The sequence below is a fragment of the Pezoporus wallicus genome, unplaced genomic scaffold, assembly GCF_028554395.1.
Source record: "Pezoporus wallicus isolate ANWC-B61680 ecotype Strahan unplaced genomic scaffold, APGP_CSIRO_Pwel_v1 contig_4131, whole genome shotgun sequence".
NCBI lineage: Eukaryota > Metazoa > Chordata > Aves > Psittaciformes > Psittacidae > Pezoporus > Pezoporus wallicus.
Genome location: NW_026641950.1, coordinates 8,655,202 through 8,677,071, shown reverse-complemented (window position 1 = coordinate 8,677,071; position 21,870 = coordinate 8,655,202). Strand labels below are relative to the sequence as shown.

The 21,870-nt window shown below is 38.2% G+C and overlaps 1 protein-coding gene across 1 annotated transcript in view; it reads left to right on the top strand.

Annotated features, from left to right (window-relative positions):
* MRPS28 (mitochondrial ribosomal protein S28) overlaps window positions 1-21,870 on the top strand; it is a 78,808-nt gene that overhangs the window by 684 nt on the left and 56,254 nt on the right. The window contains exon 2 of the mRNA XM_057426269.1: window positions 15,761-15,942. Coding sequence (XP_057282252.1) covers window positions 15,761-15,942 — 182 coding nt within the window. The remainder of the gene's footprint in view (window positions 1-15,760; window positions 15,943-21,870) is intronic.

Genomic DNA, 21,870 nt, shown 5'->3' with positions numbered 1-21,870 from the left:
CTACTCCTACAAAAGTCTAATATAGAAAGTGTACAAGTAGTTTTGCGTGTGTAGAATGCAAAGTACAACTGTCTGGGCAAAACTGTATTCTGCCTTTTACAGGCAGGCAGGGAAAATGTGGAAAATCTTTAGCTAAGTATTTTAGCAGGTCAAATCAAAGACCTGTCAGGCCAGTACTTTACAGATTTGTAGTGGAAATATGAAGGCTGGTGTGAACGAAACACCTGTGGAAATGCAGGTGTATGAAGGCATCAAAAGAAATAGCAGGACTGGGGTAGAAAGAATGTATGTTAATGTGGAAAACCACAGTTTTCTGGGAAGCTGTTTTTGGAAGTGAAATTGCTGTTGTTGTCAAGGCCTGCACTCTGATAACCTGCAGCACAGATGAGTCACCAAGAGCACACCCTGTTTCTGAACCACAACAGGAAGGCAATAGGCTTGTGTTGTATTTCATGTGCCATTTGTTTTCCTGTTACTCCATCATGAAAACAAACATGGAGAGATAGACAGTGAGCAGCAGCCTGCTATTTATTGAGGCTGCACTTAGAGATTCTGGAGCAAAGGAGCACCCAGTAAACAACTGTTGGTCCTGAAGCGTGTAAAAGATTTGTCCAAACCCAAGTTCATCATTGCCAAACAGGAAGAATGTTGGAGGTGTGATGATAGCTGCCATCCTTTGTCCTTGATGTTGTACTTGAGTGCTCTTGTCCTAGAACGCTTTGGTTATGTGTCTGTGGGTATGACAATGTGAGTGTATGGAACTTGGGAAAGAATGAGTATGAGTGGTAAAGTGAACATGGAAGTTTTGTGAACCATTGCTTTCTCTGGCTGTTGTGCTGATTTTTGTCATGCTGATTTTCTCACAGTGTCTGTTGTGACAGTGGCTGTAGCTGACATCTAGGGAAGCAGAAAAAAGCACTGTGTGTGTTTGTACTGGTGTATCTCTTCCAGGCTGAAAAACCCCAGCATCTGATTTTTCCTTGGTTGGAAGTGCTGCTCTTCATCCTTGTCATTCTTCGTTTGCTAACTTTTCCAATTCTGTTTGATCACATGAGTGGCTTGGAGTGTGCCTGGTAGGCTATGGAGATTAATGCTGTGAATTAATAATGCAGGACTGGTTTAGTACTGGGAGTATAGAACAAGAAATGCCTCCGTCATTGAATCCAGAACTTGGTATCTCAAATTACTGCATAATCTGTGCCTCTGTTTTCCATTGAGTATCTGCACTGTCAAGGCTGGCTATGCAAAGAGCAAACATCTGCCTAATCCAGGGTGCTGGCTCAGGTAGGGTTTAGGAAGGGATTCACTTGATTTAGCTATAGAGGATGCTGAATGCTACTTCAAGTATTTGAGGGGTTAATTTTTCATTCCCTTTTTCTTTCCATGGAAGTAAGAAGCCAGAAATCTTATCTTTTCTCTTTCTATCAATAAATAAATAGTCATCAAGACTTTAAACTGAGATGTTACATAGTATCCACAACATCATTTTGAAGTGGAATTACATACACAAATATAAACAATGCAATACGGAAATCAGATTGGAAGTGTGAAGTGAAGAGCTGGCCTACGACTCTGGATTTCACAACACTGTCGAGTTACTCTCTCAAAAAGAGGAAGAGCAGTAGCTTGCTTTGCAGTGTCATGGTGATGTTAAAAGCGTAAGAGTGAGATGAAGTAAGATTACCATGAGTCTACTTTCATGCTGTTCTTAGCCTAGTCAGGAAAGACTTTGGTGAGCCCATGTGTGATTGATGATTATTCAGTGATTGCTCTTTTGAGAGTGTGCAGAAGAGGAAAATAAAAGTGCTCTGGCTTGTAGTGTAATCTCTTAGTTCTGTGTAGTTTCCTTGAAATCGCCTTTTCACCATTTTTAACTGATTTTAAAATGCTAGGAGTTATGTTACTTGGTAAATAAATTTTCCACAGCAACCCTGATGCTAATGTGGGATTACCCAGCATAAAGCTGGGTAATACTTACGGGAGGATGTACTAGATGCTGCTGGAAGAACTGAAGGCATTAGACCTTGCGAGAAAATCCCTCTGAGGGGAGAAACTCAGGAGCTTGCCTCGAGAGGATGTGGTGGCTCCGCTGCAGTCCCTTCCTGGGGTACCGTACATCTGCAGGATCTACTCTTCCAAGCAGGTGGAACGTGGTCTTGCTCATCCCTTCCCTGAGCTGCAGCCAGAGGAAAGTTTCTGCTCCTAATCTGGTGGCAAAGAGACAGGTACAAAGTGCTACCTGGCTTTTGGTTTACTTGTAAGAGCACAGAGATGTTATTTGGGTCCTTAGTGTTTGTATTGCTTTCCAGCTTGCTTCATAGGTACCTTATAGTGCTCTCTGCCATGTTGGGAATTTCTTAGGGTTTTGTTCTTCTGTTGCTGTTTTGCAAATAGGGAAACTTACAGAGCACTTAAATAGTGCTTAAAATTGTTAAAAAGTTAGCAGCTTTATAAGCAAAATATTCTGCTAAATCCACATGATATTTAACATTGTCTACAACAGGCAGCTTCTTACTGCTTTTTGGTTTTTTTGGTCTGTGTTTTTATAATGTCTTAAGTTTTGCATTCTAAGCTGAACAAAAAAATGACATGTTTAAAGTTCTTTTCTTCTCTGTAGAATTGCTTAAACCTTTCAGAAGGACAGGAAATACTTTAGGTGTTACCTTTATTTGCAGACTGAAGCTGCCTGCTGAGCAAAATGGAAAAACTTGCTTTTTAGGATGGAGCTGATGATTCTTGTTGATATGGGTAGAGAAATGATTGTTGAACTACGTTCATAGGTAGTTTACCAACATTTGAAGAAAATGTAAGAATGAAGCAACTAGTTAAGAATAAATGGCATATTTTTGTGCACTATGGACTAAATAGTCTTAAAGTGTTTTAAAAAATAAATGGTAAATTTGTCAAATGTAGTTTTAGGTAGAAATGGGTTATTGCTATGCTAGCTTTACTGCTGATCTGTAATATGTATCATGGTGTGATAAAACTCTTCTGGTAACTTTTTACTTTATAGTAACAGGGACAAGTCATCAAGTGAGTGCTGGAGCTCAGTGAAATGAGGGAAACGTTGTCTTTCTTGAGAAGCGGAGATCTCCAGCCCACAGAGGTGCTGCGCTTGGGTTTGGGTGCACTTCCGTGCCCGGCACAGCAGAGGGCATTGCTTGTTTCTAGATGTCGCCGGAAAAGTAGCCCGTTTGAGGAATTTCGCATTTGGTTCTTTGAATACTGTCTTTTAAGGGAAAGCATTCATTAAGAAGTGTAACTGACTTTGTCCAAAGTTCAGATGGAAGGGGCTGGGTTGGTATCAGTACATCGTAGTAAGTAATTTCTGAAAGAGATTAGAAATTATTCTTCCAGAAATGACTGTATTTTTAAATCTAGTCAGCTATAGGTTCTTTCTTGAAAGGATTTGGGGATTCAGAGGTTTCAGGAGTACGTCCATATATTTAAATTTCAAGTCACTATTTAAATAAATAAAACATCAATATCAGAGCAAATACAAGCTATTTTAATAGGTGATATAAAGAGTTGCCTTCTCTATTTATGTTTTAGGGGAGGGATTAAAAACTAAAACACAAAAGTGAGAATTTTAAAAGAAGTTTTACACTTTGTTCTGAAAGCTACATGGATATGCTTTATAAAGGATTTGTATCTTTCTTGCTTGTGCAGTATCTTGGCAACTCCAGTTCAAAATAGTGTGTAACACTGGATGTTTTGAAATCAAACATTAAAAAAATCCAAACTATTTTAAATGTAATTGTTGGTGGGGAAATATTTCCCCCAGTGTATCTTCCCAGCTAAGTTAACATTTAAAAGATGATTTTACTGAAGTTGCAGTTACTTGAGCATGAAAATACTTGTTTATATTTTGTACAGTTTTCACTTGTAATTTTGTAGCGTAATACTTCTGAGGACAGACACCTATAATCTTTGCATGGATGGAGTGCTCTTCAAGCGTTGTTAAGTAACTTATGAACTTTTTTTGTTTTAATGGCAAATATAGCAACATCATATAAAACCTATATGCCAAGAACAGAAGTTACTCTTTTAAGCAGGTTACCTTCTGGCCAGCATTCAGGTACTGAAAACTGCTGACTGAGAGTTGAACTTCCCAGTTGTGGGATTAGTGGGAGCTGGAGTGAGTTTTCTTTACCTGGAAGTCTCTCTTGGCTTACTTTGCCACCTTGTACAGCAGCATTTGAGGAACTTGTGACATGTCTGCTACTGCTGCACTGTGGACACATGCTAGTGCTTTCAGGTTAATGCTAAACAAGGACTGTATCACAAGCTTCTCCGCATCCTCTTGGCTGGATCTGCTCGAAATGCTGGTTTGCATTATAGTGGGAATGAGCCTGTTTGACCCTCATTTGACCTCTGCAAAGGAGCAGTTCTAACTTGTGAATGCTCTGGCTGAGGCACCAAAACTTGGCTCTTCTGACTTGGGTTTGCCCCGTCTGTGGGCACAGCTGGGCCTGATAGATGGCCTGCTTTGCATACAACACAAGTGCTTGCATGGCAGGATTTTGTAAAACTCGCATGGTGTTGGAACAACACTGAAGAAAACAGGACTTGTGCTCTTGTGGGGTGGCAGGAGAAAAACACATGCCGTCCCTTTGAAGGTGTAATTATAGTAAAATTGTACATGGTTGTAATAAGCAGTGGTGACTCAGGAACACAAATCAGTGTAGGCAGACCCTGAGCACGTTGCACAGCTCTGTCCTTGGTTGGCATGAGGAAGACCACAGTGCTGGTGGAGAGTGGGTTGCAGTTGTCTTCTTTCCTTCAGAAAACTATGGGTTAGCAAGTGCTCACTTTGGCATTGCAGGAGGTCTGTGAGTGATAGACATTATGTGATATGCCTTGAATGACTGGCTGTCAGGGTAGAATCCCAAAATTCAAACTGTCTTGGGACTACCAAAACGGCGAAAAGCAAGTGGATATCAGGTGCCCACTCTTGATTGATTGACTACAGATGATATAGCTGGAAGAAGGTGCATGGAACTGTAATGTAGAGGTTAAATAGGAATTTAAATACTCCTAGTGGTTAATGTTATCAACAGGATATTTACATCCACTGTTGCTGTAGGAAATCCCAGTTACTCTCCTATGACTATTGAAGCAGCAGCCTGTCCTCCGGGAGCCTGGAAAAAAAGGGCCTGGAAGAGTGGGGCGGTGATAATTGGAGAAGCTGTCAGTCTGGAGATAAGACAGTGCTGTTGTACGGGGCTGCCAGTGTCCCATTTCAGCATGGCCACCCTGTACAGCAACCTAATGTGAGGATACGGACATACGATTGCTCTGTGTGTGCTAATCTGGCAGAGTTTTCTTTTTGAAGTAATCCATGTGGTAGGTTCACTCCTTTTCCCTGGTTTAGAGGGTAGGTGATTTCTGTTCAGAATTGCAGTGGAGGGTTATACATTGTATTATAGCAGGGAAGAAATGCAGAACAGGCAGTGTCCTGATTTTTTCCTATAGTCTTTAAAGAAAGCTACAGGCAAATATTTTTTTTTTTAATTATGTACAGAAGTTACTTAATTTCAAGAAAAATAAGCAGCTTTAGTGTGACCAAATCACGTGCTATTTTATGTTAGGAAATAAATTCTTAGCTCAGCATTGTTTAGCAAATGATCCTTCTGGCTAGTCAACAGCGGATTTTCAAAGCTGCATTTGAAATTCTTCATGGAAGTCTTGTTTCATGAGTTCTGCACTGTGTTCCGAATTGAAGTGTGAAGATAACTGGAAAACCTTCTTTTTACTACGAACACAAAGAAGTTGGTATGGAGTCACTCAGTGCAGCAAGTTGTTCCTTTATAAGATATGTTGGGTAAGCCTTGATTGTTTGGGTAGCATTATAGTGTGCTAGCAATATGATTTTGCTGCTTTCTGCTGTTTTAAATGGGCAATTGATTGATGAAGAAGTTTCAAAAAAGTGTCTAGAAGCAGCTGCGGATCCAGCCATGATGTCCTTCCCCTCCTTGGACGTACTCTAGTGTTTTATGGTATTCCTCCTAAGCTCAGTTGTGTAAAGTCAAAGGAAAAAGAAGTGTAGTATTAAATTTTAGTAATGTATATTGCTGTATGTAACACCAGAAGATTCAGACTCAGACAAAATAGAGTATAGCAATAGTTGACTAAAAAAGTCACCTGCCTATGAGCAACATCTAGACAATAATATGTGTCATTGTTATTGTAAATACTTATTCTCTTTCATGAGTTTGACAAACAGTTCGTGTACTGCATCTTGAGGATAAGTCTAAGATGCATCCATCTTCAAATACAGAAAAAAAGCTGCAGATAGCCTTAACAGGAACATAAAGAGATTTCTAGACAACAGAGAAGTTCTAACATTGAAACTGCAGTTGAGGAAAGTCTGTTGAATATTATGACAAATCCTATTCCTGTGATCTCTCTTTAAGTTTTGTTGTTTTTTGTTGTTTTTTTTTCCTTGAGATCTGCATGATCCTACTTGAAAACTGTAACTGTGAGAGGCAAAAGTTGTTTTCACCATGATGTTTTACTGATTGTGCTACATGTATTTGGTTAATTCTTATTAGCATCTCTTTTAAAGATGTGCTTAGTTAACAATATTATGTTGTTCGTTATTATGAGGACTATGTATATACAAATATATACATACAAGTTTATTGCGTGTTCTCTGCACGGCTGTGGTACTCTTAATTAGAAGTTATTCTGTATGCAAAAGTAAAATTAGGTGTGGAACATACTATATTCTTCAGTCAGTACCAAAACACAGAGCTTGATGGAAGGATGTTGATGAATGTAAACTGACACCAAATCATGTATGGTGAACCTTTCATTGTTTTTAAAATACAAGTGTAATCTTTTCCTAATCTCCAATCAAAATATAATTTAAAACATTATATATATAATTAGCCTTTTTAGAAAGCTAATTTCAATCTGTGAGGTTGGCTTAAAAATCCTGTCTGTAGCCAAGCAAAAACTTGCAATGCTCTTTGCCAAGTATGACAACTATTACCCTTATATCTTCCTATTACTATGTTTGTTTCCATTTGGATAATGCTGTGAAATATGAATCGCCCTATTAGTAAAACTGAAGTTTAGTTCTTCCCATATTTTTTTAATTTTGGGATGAGAAAGGTTGGTAAATAGGAACTGTGACTTAGACAAAATGAAGATGTTCAGTGAAAAATCAGTTATTTGTGCATTACATGCATTTCAAAATAGTTTTGTAGATATTTTTGTGTAGTAGCCTCTTTCTGAGTCACAGTTCTTCCTAGGTGGAAGTCAATGAAGCAGCACACCTCTTACAGATTTTCTTTAGGAGTTATGTGCCAGAAGATTTTATTGCTTACATATGATGTTGGGAAAATGGTATGTCTATTTTGACAGTATAACCACACATTTATGTAACTGAAGATTAACCAGTTGATTTTTAGGCTGGAAAGGATCACTGTGGCCATCTAGGCTGACTTTGACATAAGGCACTGAATTTCAGTCAGAGACTCTTGCACTTACCTTAGCAAGCTTGTCTTTCAGATAAATTAGGGTACTTAAAGATAAATAAATACCCTCTATTCTGCTCTTGTGAGAATCTTCCTGGAGCACTTGGTCCAGTTCTGAGGTCCTCAGTGCAAGGAAGACCTAATGGGTCCAGGGGACGGCCATGAAAGTACCTCTCCTGCGAAAAAAAGCTGAGAGAGTTGGGGTTCAGTCTGGAGAAGAAAAGACTTCAAGGAGACTTTATTGTGTCCCTTCAGGATTAGAGGGCTTCTAAAAAATATTCCTCCATCTTTCTTACCAGGGCAAGTAGTGATGGAAAAGGGACAATGGTGTTAGTCTGAAAGAGGGTGGTAGGAACAGGTTGTCCAGAGAAGTTGTGGCTGCCCCATCCCTGGCAGTGCTCAACGCCAGGTTGGATGGGGCTTTGAGCAACCTGGTCTAGTGGAAGGTGTCCGTGCCTATGGCAGGGCAGGGTTGGACTGAATGAGCTTTAAAGTTCCCTTCCAACCTAAACCATTCTATGAAAAAAGTGTCAATCATAATACGTGTATGTAAGAAAGCAACATTAGAGTTTGTATTCCAGTACTACTTCTGGTGTTTTCTGCTTTGTGAGGGCAACTTGGATATCTGTTTAATGGGATTTTCTAGAGTTTTGTGTTTTTTGTTTGTTTTTTTTTTGTTTGTTTGTTTGTTTTTAGGGTTTTTTTCCCTTCTTCAATGTTATTCTAGTTTACTTGGGACTAAATTGAAAATAGAGTAAGGTATTCTTAATTTCCCAGCTTTATTGCTCAGCTGGTTTCACATGGATTGGCAAGAGCAATGTTAAGTTCTCTGGCTTGCAACTAAGGTTTGTAATGTTGTCAGATTGTTTTGTCCGAGCTGCACAGAAAGCTTATGGAGTAGATCATGCTCTTTCAGGTGTTCCACAGGAGACAGGGTGCTCTTCTCCAGGCAGCTCAGTTCAGGTGTGCTCCTAAGTCATACTGGGACACTGAGACTTCTAGCAAATTGTATGCAGCCAAGTCACTGCCAGATTTTGCCTTCAGGTTAGCAGTGAAGTATGGAGGTATGTTAGCTTTGATACCTGTGCTCCTTACAGCCTAATCATGTAGTGTGTTTAAAAAAATAAAATGAATCAGGGTTAAAACAAAGAGGTCTTTACAAAATACTACTAGACTTGCATAGTAAATTAGTTGCCAAAAATTCTGATACCTACACTGGAATTTAAATGACTCTTTGCCAAAACACTTAGTCACTGCTTCTCACTAAGGGATGCTTAAATGCCTAGTATCAGCTTTTTACTTCCAGCCCTTTTGGCTGAAGAGTTTGGTTTGTTTTGCTTTCTAAAATAAAACTACATTTCTGCACTGTGCTGAGGAGAATATATGGGTGCTTGTCTTTTGGTTTAAACAGCAGAGGTTTGCTTCATTTTCTGGCAGTTCATTGGGGGTGCTTGTAGCTTAAAGGTCGTGATGGGAAAAAACTCTGGACAGTTAAACTCCTAAGTATGCAAGGTTTTTGAAAGTTAATGCAGATATCATAAAGATAAAAATGAAAAATATATCAGTCAATTTTCTTCATCCTCTTCTAGGCAGAAAAAGCTGTTTTCCTTTGCTTTTTCCTATCATAATATCTGGGGTTTGAGCAACCTGGTCTAGTGGAAGGTATCCCTGCCCATGGTGGGGGACTGGAACTAGATGATCTTTAAAGTCTGTTCTGTGATTCTAGGAGAAGCTTTCATTGCTCACTGTGCTCTTTTTGAAGAGCAGTTTTGTAGTGCCATATTGTATAAAACAGTGATGCTGTTTTCTTTCTCTCCTGCTTTCTTCAAAACTTACCTTTAAAAAGATGGGTACAGACACACCTGTGTTTATTCCAACACTATACAATTTGAGGTCTGCTGCTTTTGATGGTGCAATTCAAAACATTACTCAGGTATGGACAGAAATTAATGAATATGGTATCTGCTGGAATTTTTAGCTATACTGATACTTCTTCTATTGGACTGTAGATATTAATTACTTTTAAATGTATATTAGAACCCTTATAACTAAAATAATTACCTTAATTCAGGTCATCATAGCATAAGCTGTTGTGCAAGTGCTGTCTTTACAGAAATTGGGCCTTGTAACAATCTGTAGGAAGTGATTCATATGAAGCTTTTGTAATTATCTCCTTGTTTACTATCAGGGAAGCTTCCAGCTTGCTCCTTGACTGCTTTCAGAGCCCTCCTTTTTGACTTTGCAGTCATTAATTTTAGATATTTCCCCTAAATCACTGCTTTTATTTCTGCGTTGAATCACAGCTCCTCCTTTTATGCTTTATCTTTGGATTATTTTCCTGCAGTAGTTTTATTACATGACCCAAATCTTGCTTTTCTTTCAGCTTTATACAGTAGTTAATCTTTAAAACCCTTTGTTAGCCAGAAGTTTTTATTAGTTCTTCACTTTTATCCATTTGTATGGAATTAGAAGGAAAAGTATCCTATTTAGAGGAAACTGAGGATATCTTCCTTGTCTTTGTGGTTGTCCAATTTGGGTTGTAAGTTGAATCTTTTGGGAAGCAGTATGAACTCCGGTTGTTTTTATATTTCTTTTATAGGACAAAACCTCAGGCTGCTAATCAGGGAGGAAAAAGAAAAAGATCTATATTATGGTGGGGAGGAAATGCAAAACAGGCAGTGGACTTTAGAACAAGCTGTTGAGTTTACGTTTTTGATTATAACTGTGTGCTGTAAATGGGAAGATGTTGTGCTGTCACTTGTGAGCCTTAGTAGATGATTTTCATGGCAGTGGTATTTAATTACTTGTATACTAGCTAAAACTTGTGTCCTAGTTTGCATTACACAGAGCAGTCTAAGAATAATCTCCCCGTTTTCTACTATATGCATAGTTTCGCATGGCTGGTTTATCCATAAACATTTGGGGTTTTAAAATAACAGCATTTTAATATTTGCCTTGGCTTTCAATCAGGCTTCAAAATAGCCTTGTGCATCTTTTAGTCACCGGAGCATCGAGCTGGTGTCTATGGTATGTATCTCCATGTGTGGATAATGTTTATTAGCTAGCAGTTTGCAGACTGACATCTTTAACGCTGCTTGAGACAACTGCTGGTCACAAATAAGAGGATAACAAGTAATTTGATAATCTTTGCAAATGTCTTTTTTCCAATTGATAGAATGGAGATGGAGAAGGGAGACCAAATAGTTTAATGTATAAACAGAAGGCATCACCCAGAGAAATTACTGTGAGCTGTAATTGCATGCATGCTTCTATGTTGAAATTTCAGTCACTATAATCACTGTACATCTGTCCTCACAGTGCTCATCCTGAGTCTTCACCCTTGTTTCTTGGGAGACCTTTAGTGTGCAGGGAGCTTTTTTTCCTCTCTGCTAAAGAGGAATTTAGTAGCTGAATCACTGTGATGTGTTATACCCTAGTAATGCCTAAACGAACTTTTTAAATATTCCTGGGATTTCGATTTATATCTAAGCAACAAGGCACACTTTGAGTAGTAGCTACAAGGTATGGGAAGTTAAGGTCTCGTGGGCTAGTACATAGTGAATTCTGGTTTAGGTTGCTGGTTGAAGTGCATGCTTTATCAATATATACTTGGTCAGAGAGTAGTTTAATGTATTGAGTTTTTGTTTAATACTCTTTATAGCAGGCTCCCAGTCTTTTCTCTTTCATAAATAAAATAGTATGCATTGAAAGTGATCTCAGGAGGTCATCTGTTCAGACTCCAGGCAGGACAAACTTGGTTCAGGTTGCTCAGGTCCTTTTCCACTCAAATTTTGAAAATCTCCAAACCATTGGGCCTTTAGCTATTGTGGCATCATACTAACTTATTATTGCAAGTCAGTTTTCCCATTTTGTTATTTTGTGTATCTATCTTTGGACAGCTATTTCTAGCTATTGGTGATAGTGCTGAGAAAAACAAATTTGATAGTTAGAGAAGGTTGTGTTTGTAGCATGCTGCTTGATGTTAATATGTTAGTCACCCCTTAATTGTAGCAGTCAGATTACCAATCTCCCATCTCACTTCTTCATGTTTCATCCATATCTCTCACATTCTAACATGCAAGCTGCTTGCCTTTCCAAGCAAACATAAAACACCTAGCTAGGGTTTTAAACACCTATTGCTCAGTGGGTGGGATAGACCACCCGGCTTTTGTATAGTCTTAGGCTTTGCTCCAGAAATGGTATGTTACATTCCTCCACTGGAGTTACTACTTTCATTTGGATCTTACTGGGTTTTAAATGTATGACTTTTTCCAGTCTCTGGTTAATATCTATTGTCCTGCAGAGTATTCTGTTGTTGCAAGAGCTACTGTTTTTGTTGGACTAGGTGTACAGAAAGTGAAAGGCATCCAAATATTTGTGAAAAATTATAAAACCTAGAAATTAGAAGGAAATAGGTTAGCCATTTGAGGAGGAGGGGAAAAAGCCTTTACCGTTCAGTTACGTGAAAAGAAAGTTCCCTTTGTGCTTCTGAGTTTTGTAATATTCTCCGTTTTTTTGCAACTTGATGTGTTATTGATATATCTGTCACAACTGCATGGCCAACACTCCCCAAGAATCAGAAAAGTAGAATGCTTAATAAAGGATGTTGCCTTCTTATCTTATTGTTTTACTGTTTTTCTGTCACATTACTGTGGGCAGTCCAGTTAAGAAGCTTTAGAAGTTGTGGAGGAAAGTACTTCAGATGTCATTAAATCTCTTTAAACGCTTGAGATAAATTACTGTTAATGAGATCTCCTCTAGATTATGCAGAAAACTGGAGAAGATACTGTATTTTAGCCCCCTCTGTTTTTAGACTGCCTGTAAAAGAGTTATTGATGGCAGTAACCAGTGGAGCCTCCTGAGGATTCTTATATACGTAAATCAGATATTTGCGCTCTTTAGAAGTTCCTGTCCTGGCAGCAGAGTGGGGAGTGCTGCAGACGTGTAGTCCTGTGATAGAATTCAAACCTATTCCCCCTCCAGTGGCTTCTTGAAAAACTGTCCTCAATGAAGAATGGCCAGGTATTTCTTTGTACATTAGCATCTGTATCTTAGTGAGTTTAGACTCCATTACAGTAAGGAATGAGCACATCTCTCTGTGTAGAGCCAGCACTTGCGTGTTGTGTATGGAGATTATTTCACAGGCAGAATTATTTCACAGAGGCAATTTTGTATCTGTATTTTTTCCTGCCAGGAAAGTAAACAGGAGGAATTTTAACCATAATAGACCATTTTTAGGTGATAAAGACAGGAAAATCCATAGGATGTTAGTGTACCCATCTTCATGATGTGGAGATGAAAATTTCACAAGCAATGAGTTTTTTTACAGTTGAGAACCTCTGTGTGTGATGTTGTATGAAGGCAACAAGAATGGGATGAGTGCTATTTAATGAGTATGATTGCAGAGGTGGATGACTTTACTGTGAATTGTATCATTACTTTAAGAAAAGCTCAGTGTTGCTCAATTCAATGGCCATTACTAATGCCATCTTTCTAGGTAACATAGGAAAATCTTCAAACCAAACTTGAAAGTTCTACTAGTTCAAGCTTTTTCCATATGATCTACATAGAAGACAAGGCAGTTCAGTTGTTGGAAATGGATCATTCAGTGTAGTGTCTGATTCCGCAAGCATTAATTGGATTGGATATAAGGAGGAAGTTCTTTCCCATTAGGGTGGTGAGGCACTGGAATGGGTTGCCCAGGGAGGTTGTGAATGCTTCATCCCTGGCAGTGTTCAGGACCAGGTTGGACGAGGCTTTGGGTGACACAGTTTAGTGTGAGGTGTCCCTGCCCATGGCAGGGGGGTTGGAACTAGATGATCTTAAGGTCCTTTCCAACCCTAACTATTCTATGATTCTATGAGTCTATGAATTAAATTAATTCAAAACATAGGTGGACATCCTCACATCCTGTTGAAATATGAAAACAAAGCTGCTCTTTACCTGAACTTAGCTTTGGAGTGTGTATATATATATGTGTGTGTGTGTGTGTGTGTGTATGTATATATATTTGTGTGTTAGCCTATGAATGATAACATCTGCCTTCTTTTGTAGGATTTTTTGTTGTCTTCTTACTCATTCCTGCTCTCACTTTCTGAATGATTGCTTTCATTGGCATCATCTTCCTTAGACAAATCAAGTTAGATCAGGAGTGAAGGGTGAAGAAATGAGTTAACACTGGCTAGAGAAATAGGGAATTGAACCGTCAACTCGATGCATAGAGTTTTGTTCTATTTGGCAGCTCTAACTTTGTGTTGAGTCACAAGGTATAACTAAGATGAGACGCATCATCTTTGAAAACAATGTTTGTGAGCATACAGGATGATGGGAAAGTGGTTTTGTTACTTTTTAGGGGCGAGCAGTTGAATTCCAAGGCAACCAAGTGATTCTGCAAACCCCAGAGAGTTCCCAGTGAGAAAAGCAGTGGAAAACTACTGAATTTTGCACTTTGGTGTACCTCAGTTTCCTTTAAAACAGATTTTAGCATTTTGGTGTGAGGATTGATTTATAATATCTTGCCCAGATGGAGTCATTTTGAGTGGATGTTGATTTTGAAGTATTTACTTTTAGTTCATGATTTATACGTTGATTTATAGTTGCATTTAGATTGCTGCTGCTCCATTAATTCATATGAGAAATATAATTCATAGAATTAATAAATTCTCTTATTGCTTCCACTATTTTGCATTTATTCCTGGTGCATCCTGTGCAGTTAGTTTTCATATATTTGAATTTAGACTGCATTGTGAAATTGAAACATTCCTGTGTTTGGAGCTTTGTCTGATACTGACTTTCCTGTGTAAAATCCTACTGTTGAGGTTTACCATCACCAGCCCTTTTCTTTTTGTGGTGTGTATGCATGCGTGTGTGTGCATGTTGCACTTTGTTCAGCTCTTGTCCTTGGGATGTTGCATTTAACAGTTCATTTCTGAAGCAGCACATTTACCATGTGTCAGATCTCTAGCTTAGAATTCCTAAGGCGATGTCATGTCAGAACAATCCATACTGTTTGTGCCTTCCAGCAGAGTTGGAATTTAGAACTATCTCATGTTTTAATTTAAAAATAAGCTTCCAAATGCACAAGTGGAAAATTGTGGCATTATTCTCTGTTTACATAAAATATAGATAGGTTTTTAGCATCCACTTGAAGTAGTCAGTGGGGAAGTATGTTTCTGAAGCCAACAGAGCTCTAAACCTGTAATTGCTTGATTATTTTGTTCTCTTTAGTTCTTCTGCTGGCTTGAAACTAGTCTGGAATCTTTCATGAAGTAATTATTATATGAATTACTTACCACTAACTGCATGGGAAAATTAATAGGCTTTCTTTTTTTTTTGAATGCGTTTATCCATCTATAAAATAATTTCCTTAGATTCACTTTCAGATACATACTGCTTCCAAAATGCATCTTCCCTTTCATTTGTTGCTGGCAAGAAGGCTTTTCTTCCTGATTGTATTTCAAGGATGGGAATCTTAAAAAGTGGTCAAATTTAGTATATCAGGGAAAGCTTATGTGAAGAATGAGTCTCACTTTGGTATAGCTGGGTGTTTTCACCTGGCACATGATTGGAAGCCTGAGATCATCAGCTTTCTCAGGTGAAAGGATAGAGACGTCTCCGTGAAGAAGAGCAGGAGGATTTGTGTTTACTCGTATTCCCAAAGCTCTATGAGAAGAAATTGGCATTTTGTTTATCTAGTTACAGAATTTAAGTATTTACTTTGATATTGTAGGATGAAAAATGAGAGAAATGATGGTTCAGTTTTGTTTAATGTGTTAGATTAGTCCTATGCATGCTTTCTACCTCAGCTGCTTTGGCAAATTGGGTTTATTCTTTAAAATAAAACATAAAGTATTATTAATTTTTTAATAGTTGCATGAATAGCTACAAGATATTAATTCTGTTCTGGTTTTCACTAAGGAGATAACAAAGAGATGGGGGACGTTCTTTTCAGGAGTGTATCCTAATATTGGGACTGCATTTTTGAAATTGACTTACCTAACCAATAGTACAACTGGCAGATGATTTCAGGAGATGCAAAGTGTTATGTTTTTTGTGTGACTGAATTAGTGAAAGCTTCACATTTAATAAGTACAATGCTTGGGTTGGAGAAATGGACCAGATGCCTCATTAGAAGTTTTACTAAAAATGCATTGTACACATGAAATCTTTACTTATAATTTAGTGAGGAAGGCTTTTTTGCATGTTTAACTTAATTCTTCCTTCAGATACAATGTTTTGTGAAATGTTTTTTGATTTATTTTATTATTTATTTGTAGGTCCCTTCAGGGAAGTCGGAATCCTTTGCATCCATGTTGAGACGCTCTCCTTTAATTCAGATGGGACCTGCCAAAGATAAAATTGCCATTGGTCAAATATTCCATATTGTAGAAGATGATCTTTATATAGATTTTGGTGGAAAGTTTCACTGTGTGTGCAAGAGACCAGAAGTAGATGGAAAGTAAGTAATAAACTCATGGTAAGCATGGTAATATGTGTGAGTGACATACTCAAATGCGTAACTAATGGGTCTTGACCATCTTCTGGACTGAACTTGCATAGTTCGTATGAATTTTGTGGTTTAAGCTGTAGTAGTTAACATATTGTGGAGAATGAAAGTATGACCACAGACAGATCTGTGTAGCTCGGACGTCTTGAATGCAGATTCCTTTTCAAGCTTGCACTACTGCTATCTACATTATTCCAACTTAAGATGACCAAGGGATGTTACTGGGTGTTTTGTCAGTGAGGAAAAGGGAAATCGTTGTCATTTGAGCTGTTAAAACAAGTACTGTTTATTGAAATACTTGGCAGTTCTGTGAATGTGGAACTTTAATCCCATGTAAGTGGTAAGCTTCCTTGGGCAGGAGCTATCTATGTTAAATATATATACATGAGGTGATGTAATGGGGAGTTCACGCAGTATTTTTGATAATATAGTTCATAATAGTGGTCAAAATAGTCCACATTGTAGAATATTTTATAGATTTTGGTGGAAAGTTTCAGTGTGTGTTCTGAATTAGAAGAGTTGTGCTGTATTGGGAACATAGTAGTTAGAACTAAAAGATAAGAAAGCAATGACTTCTAGTGGAAATAGTATTTATAAGCTTTCTAAAGTGTCTAGCGCCTTATTATGTATTCTTCAAAGATATCTTGTTTACTTAATTTGCCTCCAGGTTGCTTTGATGCCTGGTTTTTAATATGTAGGCAAAATACCATGTTTTTGAATTCTAGGATGAACTGAGTCCTTTGTGCCTGTCACATCTGGCAGCAGGCAAAGATTATTCTTAGTCTTGATGCTGCTTTTTGCATCTCTTACTAATTCTAAATGAAGATGAGCTTTGCCTTTCCCAGTCCCATTTTTGTATGCTTGAGGAGTGTTTGTCTGTTCATCTCAATCTATGACCAATCATTTTGGCTTTGTGGTGGAGTTCAGACCGAAGTTCCCAGTTCAGCTGAGGTAGCCTTCTGCCAGGCCTGCTCACTTTTTTGCATGCTGGTGAAGAGCATTGAGAAGTTTATCCTGATAGATCAGTAGCCTCTTCTGGGCACCTTTGCACATCAGGACAGTTTCTTGTCTACCCTGTATACACCAAAGTCTGCTGTTCTGAAGACCAGATTTCTCTTCTGCCACTTGCCTTTCTCACTTTGCTTCAGTATTTAAGCTCTGTCATCAGTGATCAGCTGAGGCTGCCATCAGCTACCATGTTCCCAAACAGTTCTTTTCTGCCTGTGAGTAACGTGTCCAGAAGAAGACCCTGTCTGGCATCTCTGGCAAAAAATTGTCACCGGGATACTCACTCAGAATTGCTTACTTCCCTCTGTGTGTGTTTCTGCTTAAGCAGACATGAGGGTATTTGAAATCCCTTGTGAGAATCAAAGCCTGCAGTCATGGGGTGACTTCTGGTTGGTTGAATGAGTCTTCATCCTCTCCCTCATCCTGACCAGACAGCCCGTAGCAGGCATCCACCCTGATACTGTCTTTGTTGGTCTCCTCTCTTACTCTGACCTGTAGCTCTCAACTGTCTCCTTGCATGGTTCACAGCAAGGCTTCCATGAAGTCATGCCCCTTCCTTGCTTCCAGTGCAGCCCCCTTTTCCTGGTCCCATGTTTGCTCCCAGGTTTGGGGAGCAGGCAGCTTTGTGCATTGTTTTCAAATCCCTGACTACGATTCATTCACCTTGTGAATGCTGAGCCCACTGCTTTGGTTTTAGTGTTGCCTTTTCAGGTATTTGGCAACTCCTTCAAAATACTAGTTTAGTGTCTTTAAAGGAAAATCACCCTTTCTCTTGCCATTTATATAAGGAGGTATTTCCATGAGGACATGTGCTTTTGATATTTCCTTGGTCTGTTGTGTTGTGGTTTTTTTTTTCTCAGCAGAACTCAGCTATTTTCATGATACTGAAATCATATTTTGGTTTTCTTATGTAATATTCTTTGCTCTTTGATGGTGTTAGAAGTTACTTGAAAATAAACACAGATTCTTGAAAAAAAACAACAAGAGGTTTGTATTTGTAAAGCATGTTCCCTTAAACTGCTCAATCCTGATTACCAGAAGGTGAGATTTCGTGTCCAAGTGAAAGACCCTGTAAGTGCTATCACCAGGTGGCAGTAAGAAAGGATTCCACCCTCAAGACTGTCGGGTAAAAGAGCAACTAGAAATGAAAGAAGTGTTCCTCACTTGGAAAATCTGGAGTAGCTGTAAATACTTTTTTTTTCCCTGTCAGTTGTTCTAAAGCAAACTTAGACATTAATAAACAAATAATTAAAACCCAAACAAAACACCATAAGCTGTCAAGTAAAGGAAACCTTAGAACAGTAATGATACAAAATTGAAATTGAATAAACATTTGGAGAACCTGCTAGCAACAGCTAGCACCCCCATACCCCTTCTTCCCATCCTCTTTGGGAAAACTGTTTCAGAGAGTTGCAAAAATGTATTTCATGTTATTGAGATTGGAAGCATGCATCAGTGTAGTTAGAGGCCAGACTGGAGTCAGGCAAAGATGTATTTGGTTATAAATATCAGCAGCATTTTCTTGTTTGGGATTTATTTAATGTGACAGAGGTATTTATTACCCTTATGATTTCCAGGTCTCATTTAACGTATGTTGTACTTATTAAATATATATTGTAATTAGTAAAAACACATCTCTAGGTACACTTTGACTTAAATGCTGTGTTAAATTTACATCGTTTGATGCTAACAACATACAGCAGTTCTGTAAAGCAGTTAGAGTTTATACAAATGAGAAAGGGTCTGTAGAAAAGTAAAGGTAAAGTAACTTTTCAGCTGTAGGAAACAAGTGGTGTGTTTTTCCTTTTTTTTTTTCCTTTTAACATGCAGAGAAAATAAATTCTTAAAGAGGATAGTGTCTTAGATCTCTGAATGAGCAACAACTTAATCCATGGCAAAAAGGTGCTGTTACAACCTGCTTCTGCCATTATCAGATGTAATTCCGAATAACCAGAAAATGAGGGAAGGGGTTGTGCTGACACTGCCTGTTGCATGGTCTGCACCTGTACTGTTAATGACCAATTCCCATCAAAAGCACAATGGCTTTCAGCAATTTTCTAAAATACAGGATTGTGGGACCAGTTTCCAAAGAGATTAAACTGCACCTCTCCATGCCAGTGTAATGAAGCTTTTATTTTCAAAAACTGCTGTAACATTCCATCAACTTCAGTATTATCAGGCTGTAGGATCAGAAAGACACTTCCTTTATGTTTGAGTATGCAGCTGGTGCAGGGATTTCCAGTATATCCTGTGGCAATTTTACTTGACACCTTTTATACAGTGCATATTTGCCAAACTTAAATAGTAGAGAACGGAAAAAAATCATTTGATACCGGTTGTGATTTAGAACATGACAGCTTAATGTGCATCATAAAACATTACCTAATGCTGTTTCTGTAAATTGTACCAAAATATTTACGCTGTTTGAATGGCTGCCAGGGTAAGTTTTATTTGGGAAACATTCTAAATTCTTCTCTTTTTGTTCTATTTTTAAATATTTTATAGATAAGGGCAGAATGGAATCCAGTTAAAAATAACGTGTCTTTTTAGACCAGGTAATGTGAATAAGGCTGGCTGTTTATTGGCACATTCAAATTATTAAAATAGTCTTAAATTTAAGGTAATAGCGATAGGTGAAATTATTTAAAAGGTCTTGTAAGATTAAAAAAAACAATTTCTGGAAAAAAAGGTGCATGGAGAGAGGCGCTTTGCAGGGGGGAGGATTTCAGTAAGACACTATTTGGTTTACTTGCAGTTTGCATATTAAACAAAGTCACTGCCTGTTAAGCTGGAGGGTGAGTTTGAAGTTAACTGCCCCATTTTGATGACATACGAATATGCTGTTTCAATAATTAGTGCATCTTTCAACCAGAATGAGCTGCCTCAAATACAGCAATGAGTAAGCTACCTTGCCGTCAGTGTGAGCAAAGATAGTTGCATGAGGAAAGATGTGAGTGTGTGGTAAATTCACCCTTTGCTTGCTGAACCCTAATTTCTGTGACTGTTGTGTATATAATGGTGCAGGGTTATTATGGAAAGATTTAAAGAGATCATATAAAAGACATAACCTTTCTAACTCTTTCCTTTTAGAATTAAATTGTGGTGAGACACTGGAAGAGATTGCCCAGAGAAGCTGTGGGTACTCCATCCCTGGCAGTGTTCAAGACCAGGTTGGATGGGGCTTTTAGCAACCTGGTCTAGTGGAAGGTGTCCTTGCCCCTGGCAGGGGGTTGGAACTAGATGACCTTTAAGGTCCTTTCTAACACAAACCATTCTATGAAATAAGGATCAGACAACAGGCAGGAGACTGGCCCAGCAGGGAGACCCAACACCCCTTTCCCTTCCCTGGGGCCTTCACTATTTCATTGCTAGAGGCATCAGATTCACACTTAACCTGATGTCTGTGACTAACTGGGAGCAAAGTGTCTGACTAGCAGTATGAGCCACCTGTAGGATACAGATCTGGTGGCAGTGGAGAGACTTAATGCTGTTTTTCCTTAGAGTATGTATTTCTTCCCTATCCTGTACTGCTGCTGACTGGAGTGGTGCTGCAGTGGTTCTGGCAGTCTGGCACATCCTACAGCTTTCATGTCAACCTTTGAATGTTGATGAAACTATTACTGCTAAAAAAAAGAAAAGGTAATTAATGTGATGTATTAAGGAAACATTTCTTGCCTATTTTAGTTTTACATGTTTGCTTTTATAGTGTTCTACCTCCTTTTTACTGTTTTTTGCCAGTAAAATAGCATCCATTGATAATATGTAATTCTCAAGGCGGGGGGCAGGGGGAAGAAGGAAATTACCAAGCAGCAATACAAGTGATAAATGATGCTTTTGCAAGTACAATTTTCAAACTTATGCAGAAAAACAAGATCATATGAAAGAGACTGAAAACCTGTAGAAGCTTAGTTGGTTGGTGGTTTGGTTTTTTTTTTTTTTGTTTGTTTGTTTGTTTTTATTCTTTTAATGATGCATGTTGAAGGTACCGATAAAATGCACACCATGCTGGATTGGGGTGCAAAATTGGTTTTGATTTCTGTAATGTATTCTTGCTTAAAAAAGGGTCAAGGTCTGCTGAGGAAAATTTCTTTAACTTCCACTTTTGGTAAGTGTAAGATACTAGCAGTGTTTTCTCATGCTATTTATGTGTTCACTGTAAAAAAAAATCTCATAAGAAGATGGAGAAAATATGGAGCCAGTCTTAGAGAATTCATTATCTTTCTTCCTTCCATCATCTTTTGCTCCCATTGCCTTGTTTATGTGCTTCATTGTTAACTGTTTGTACTCCTTCCAGGCTAGTTTTCTGTATTCTTTTTTCCAATACTGGTTGCTAATACTAATATCAAACACAAATATAATGTAGTTACATACATAATTAACTGCAGTTTTATATTACATCTATTCATTGTTACATGTTATTAAGCACTTTTAGCTTACTTATTATTGCTCACCTTTTAACCAAAGTTATCCCACTGAACCATTAGAATTTGCAGTTTTGGTGTGTGTTTTTAAGCAGTCAGCATGTTCTAGAGCTGCCAGTATTGCAGCAGTGTGTATGTTCCTTCTAATAATGCTTTTGGAAAGTTTTTTAAATGATTTTTGCTCACTTATACATAATTAAAGCAGAAATTACATAACTTACACAAAATACCTATTACCATAATCTCATTTAGTCAGCATGAACATTTACCTGGCCTTTCACACAAGATTTGCTCTATTCCTGTGTCATATTTGCTTATTTGGAAAGAACTTCTTGGCTATCAAAACCCCAGCAATATTAGTGGCATAAGTAAGCAACCTGGGAGAATTTGGTAAGTTTACATAACAATGATTTCCTTCCTGCCTATAACTTCACATGGTTTATGTCCATCA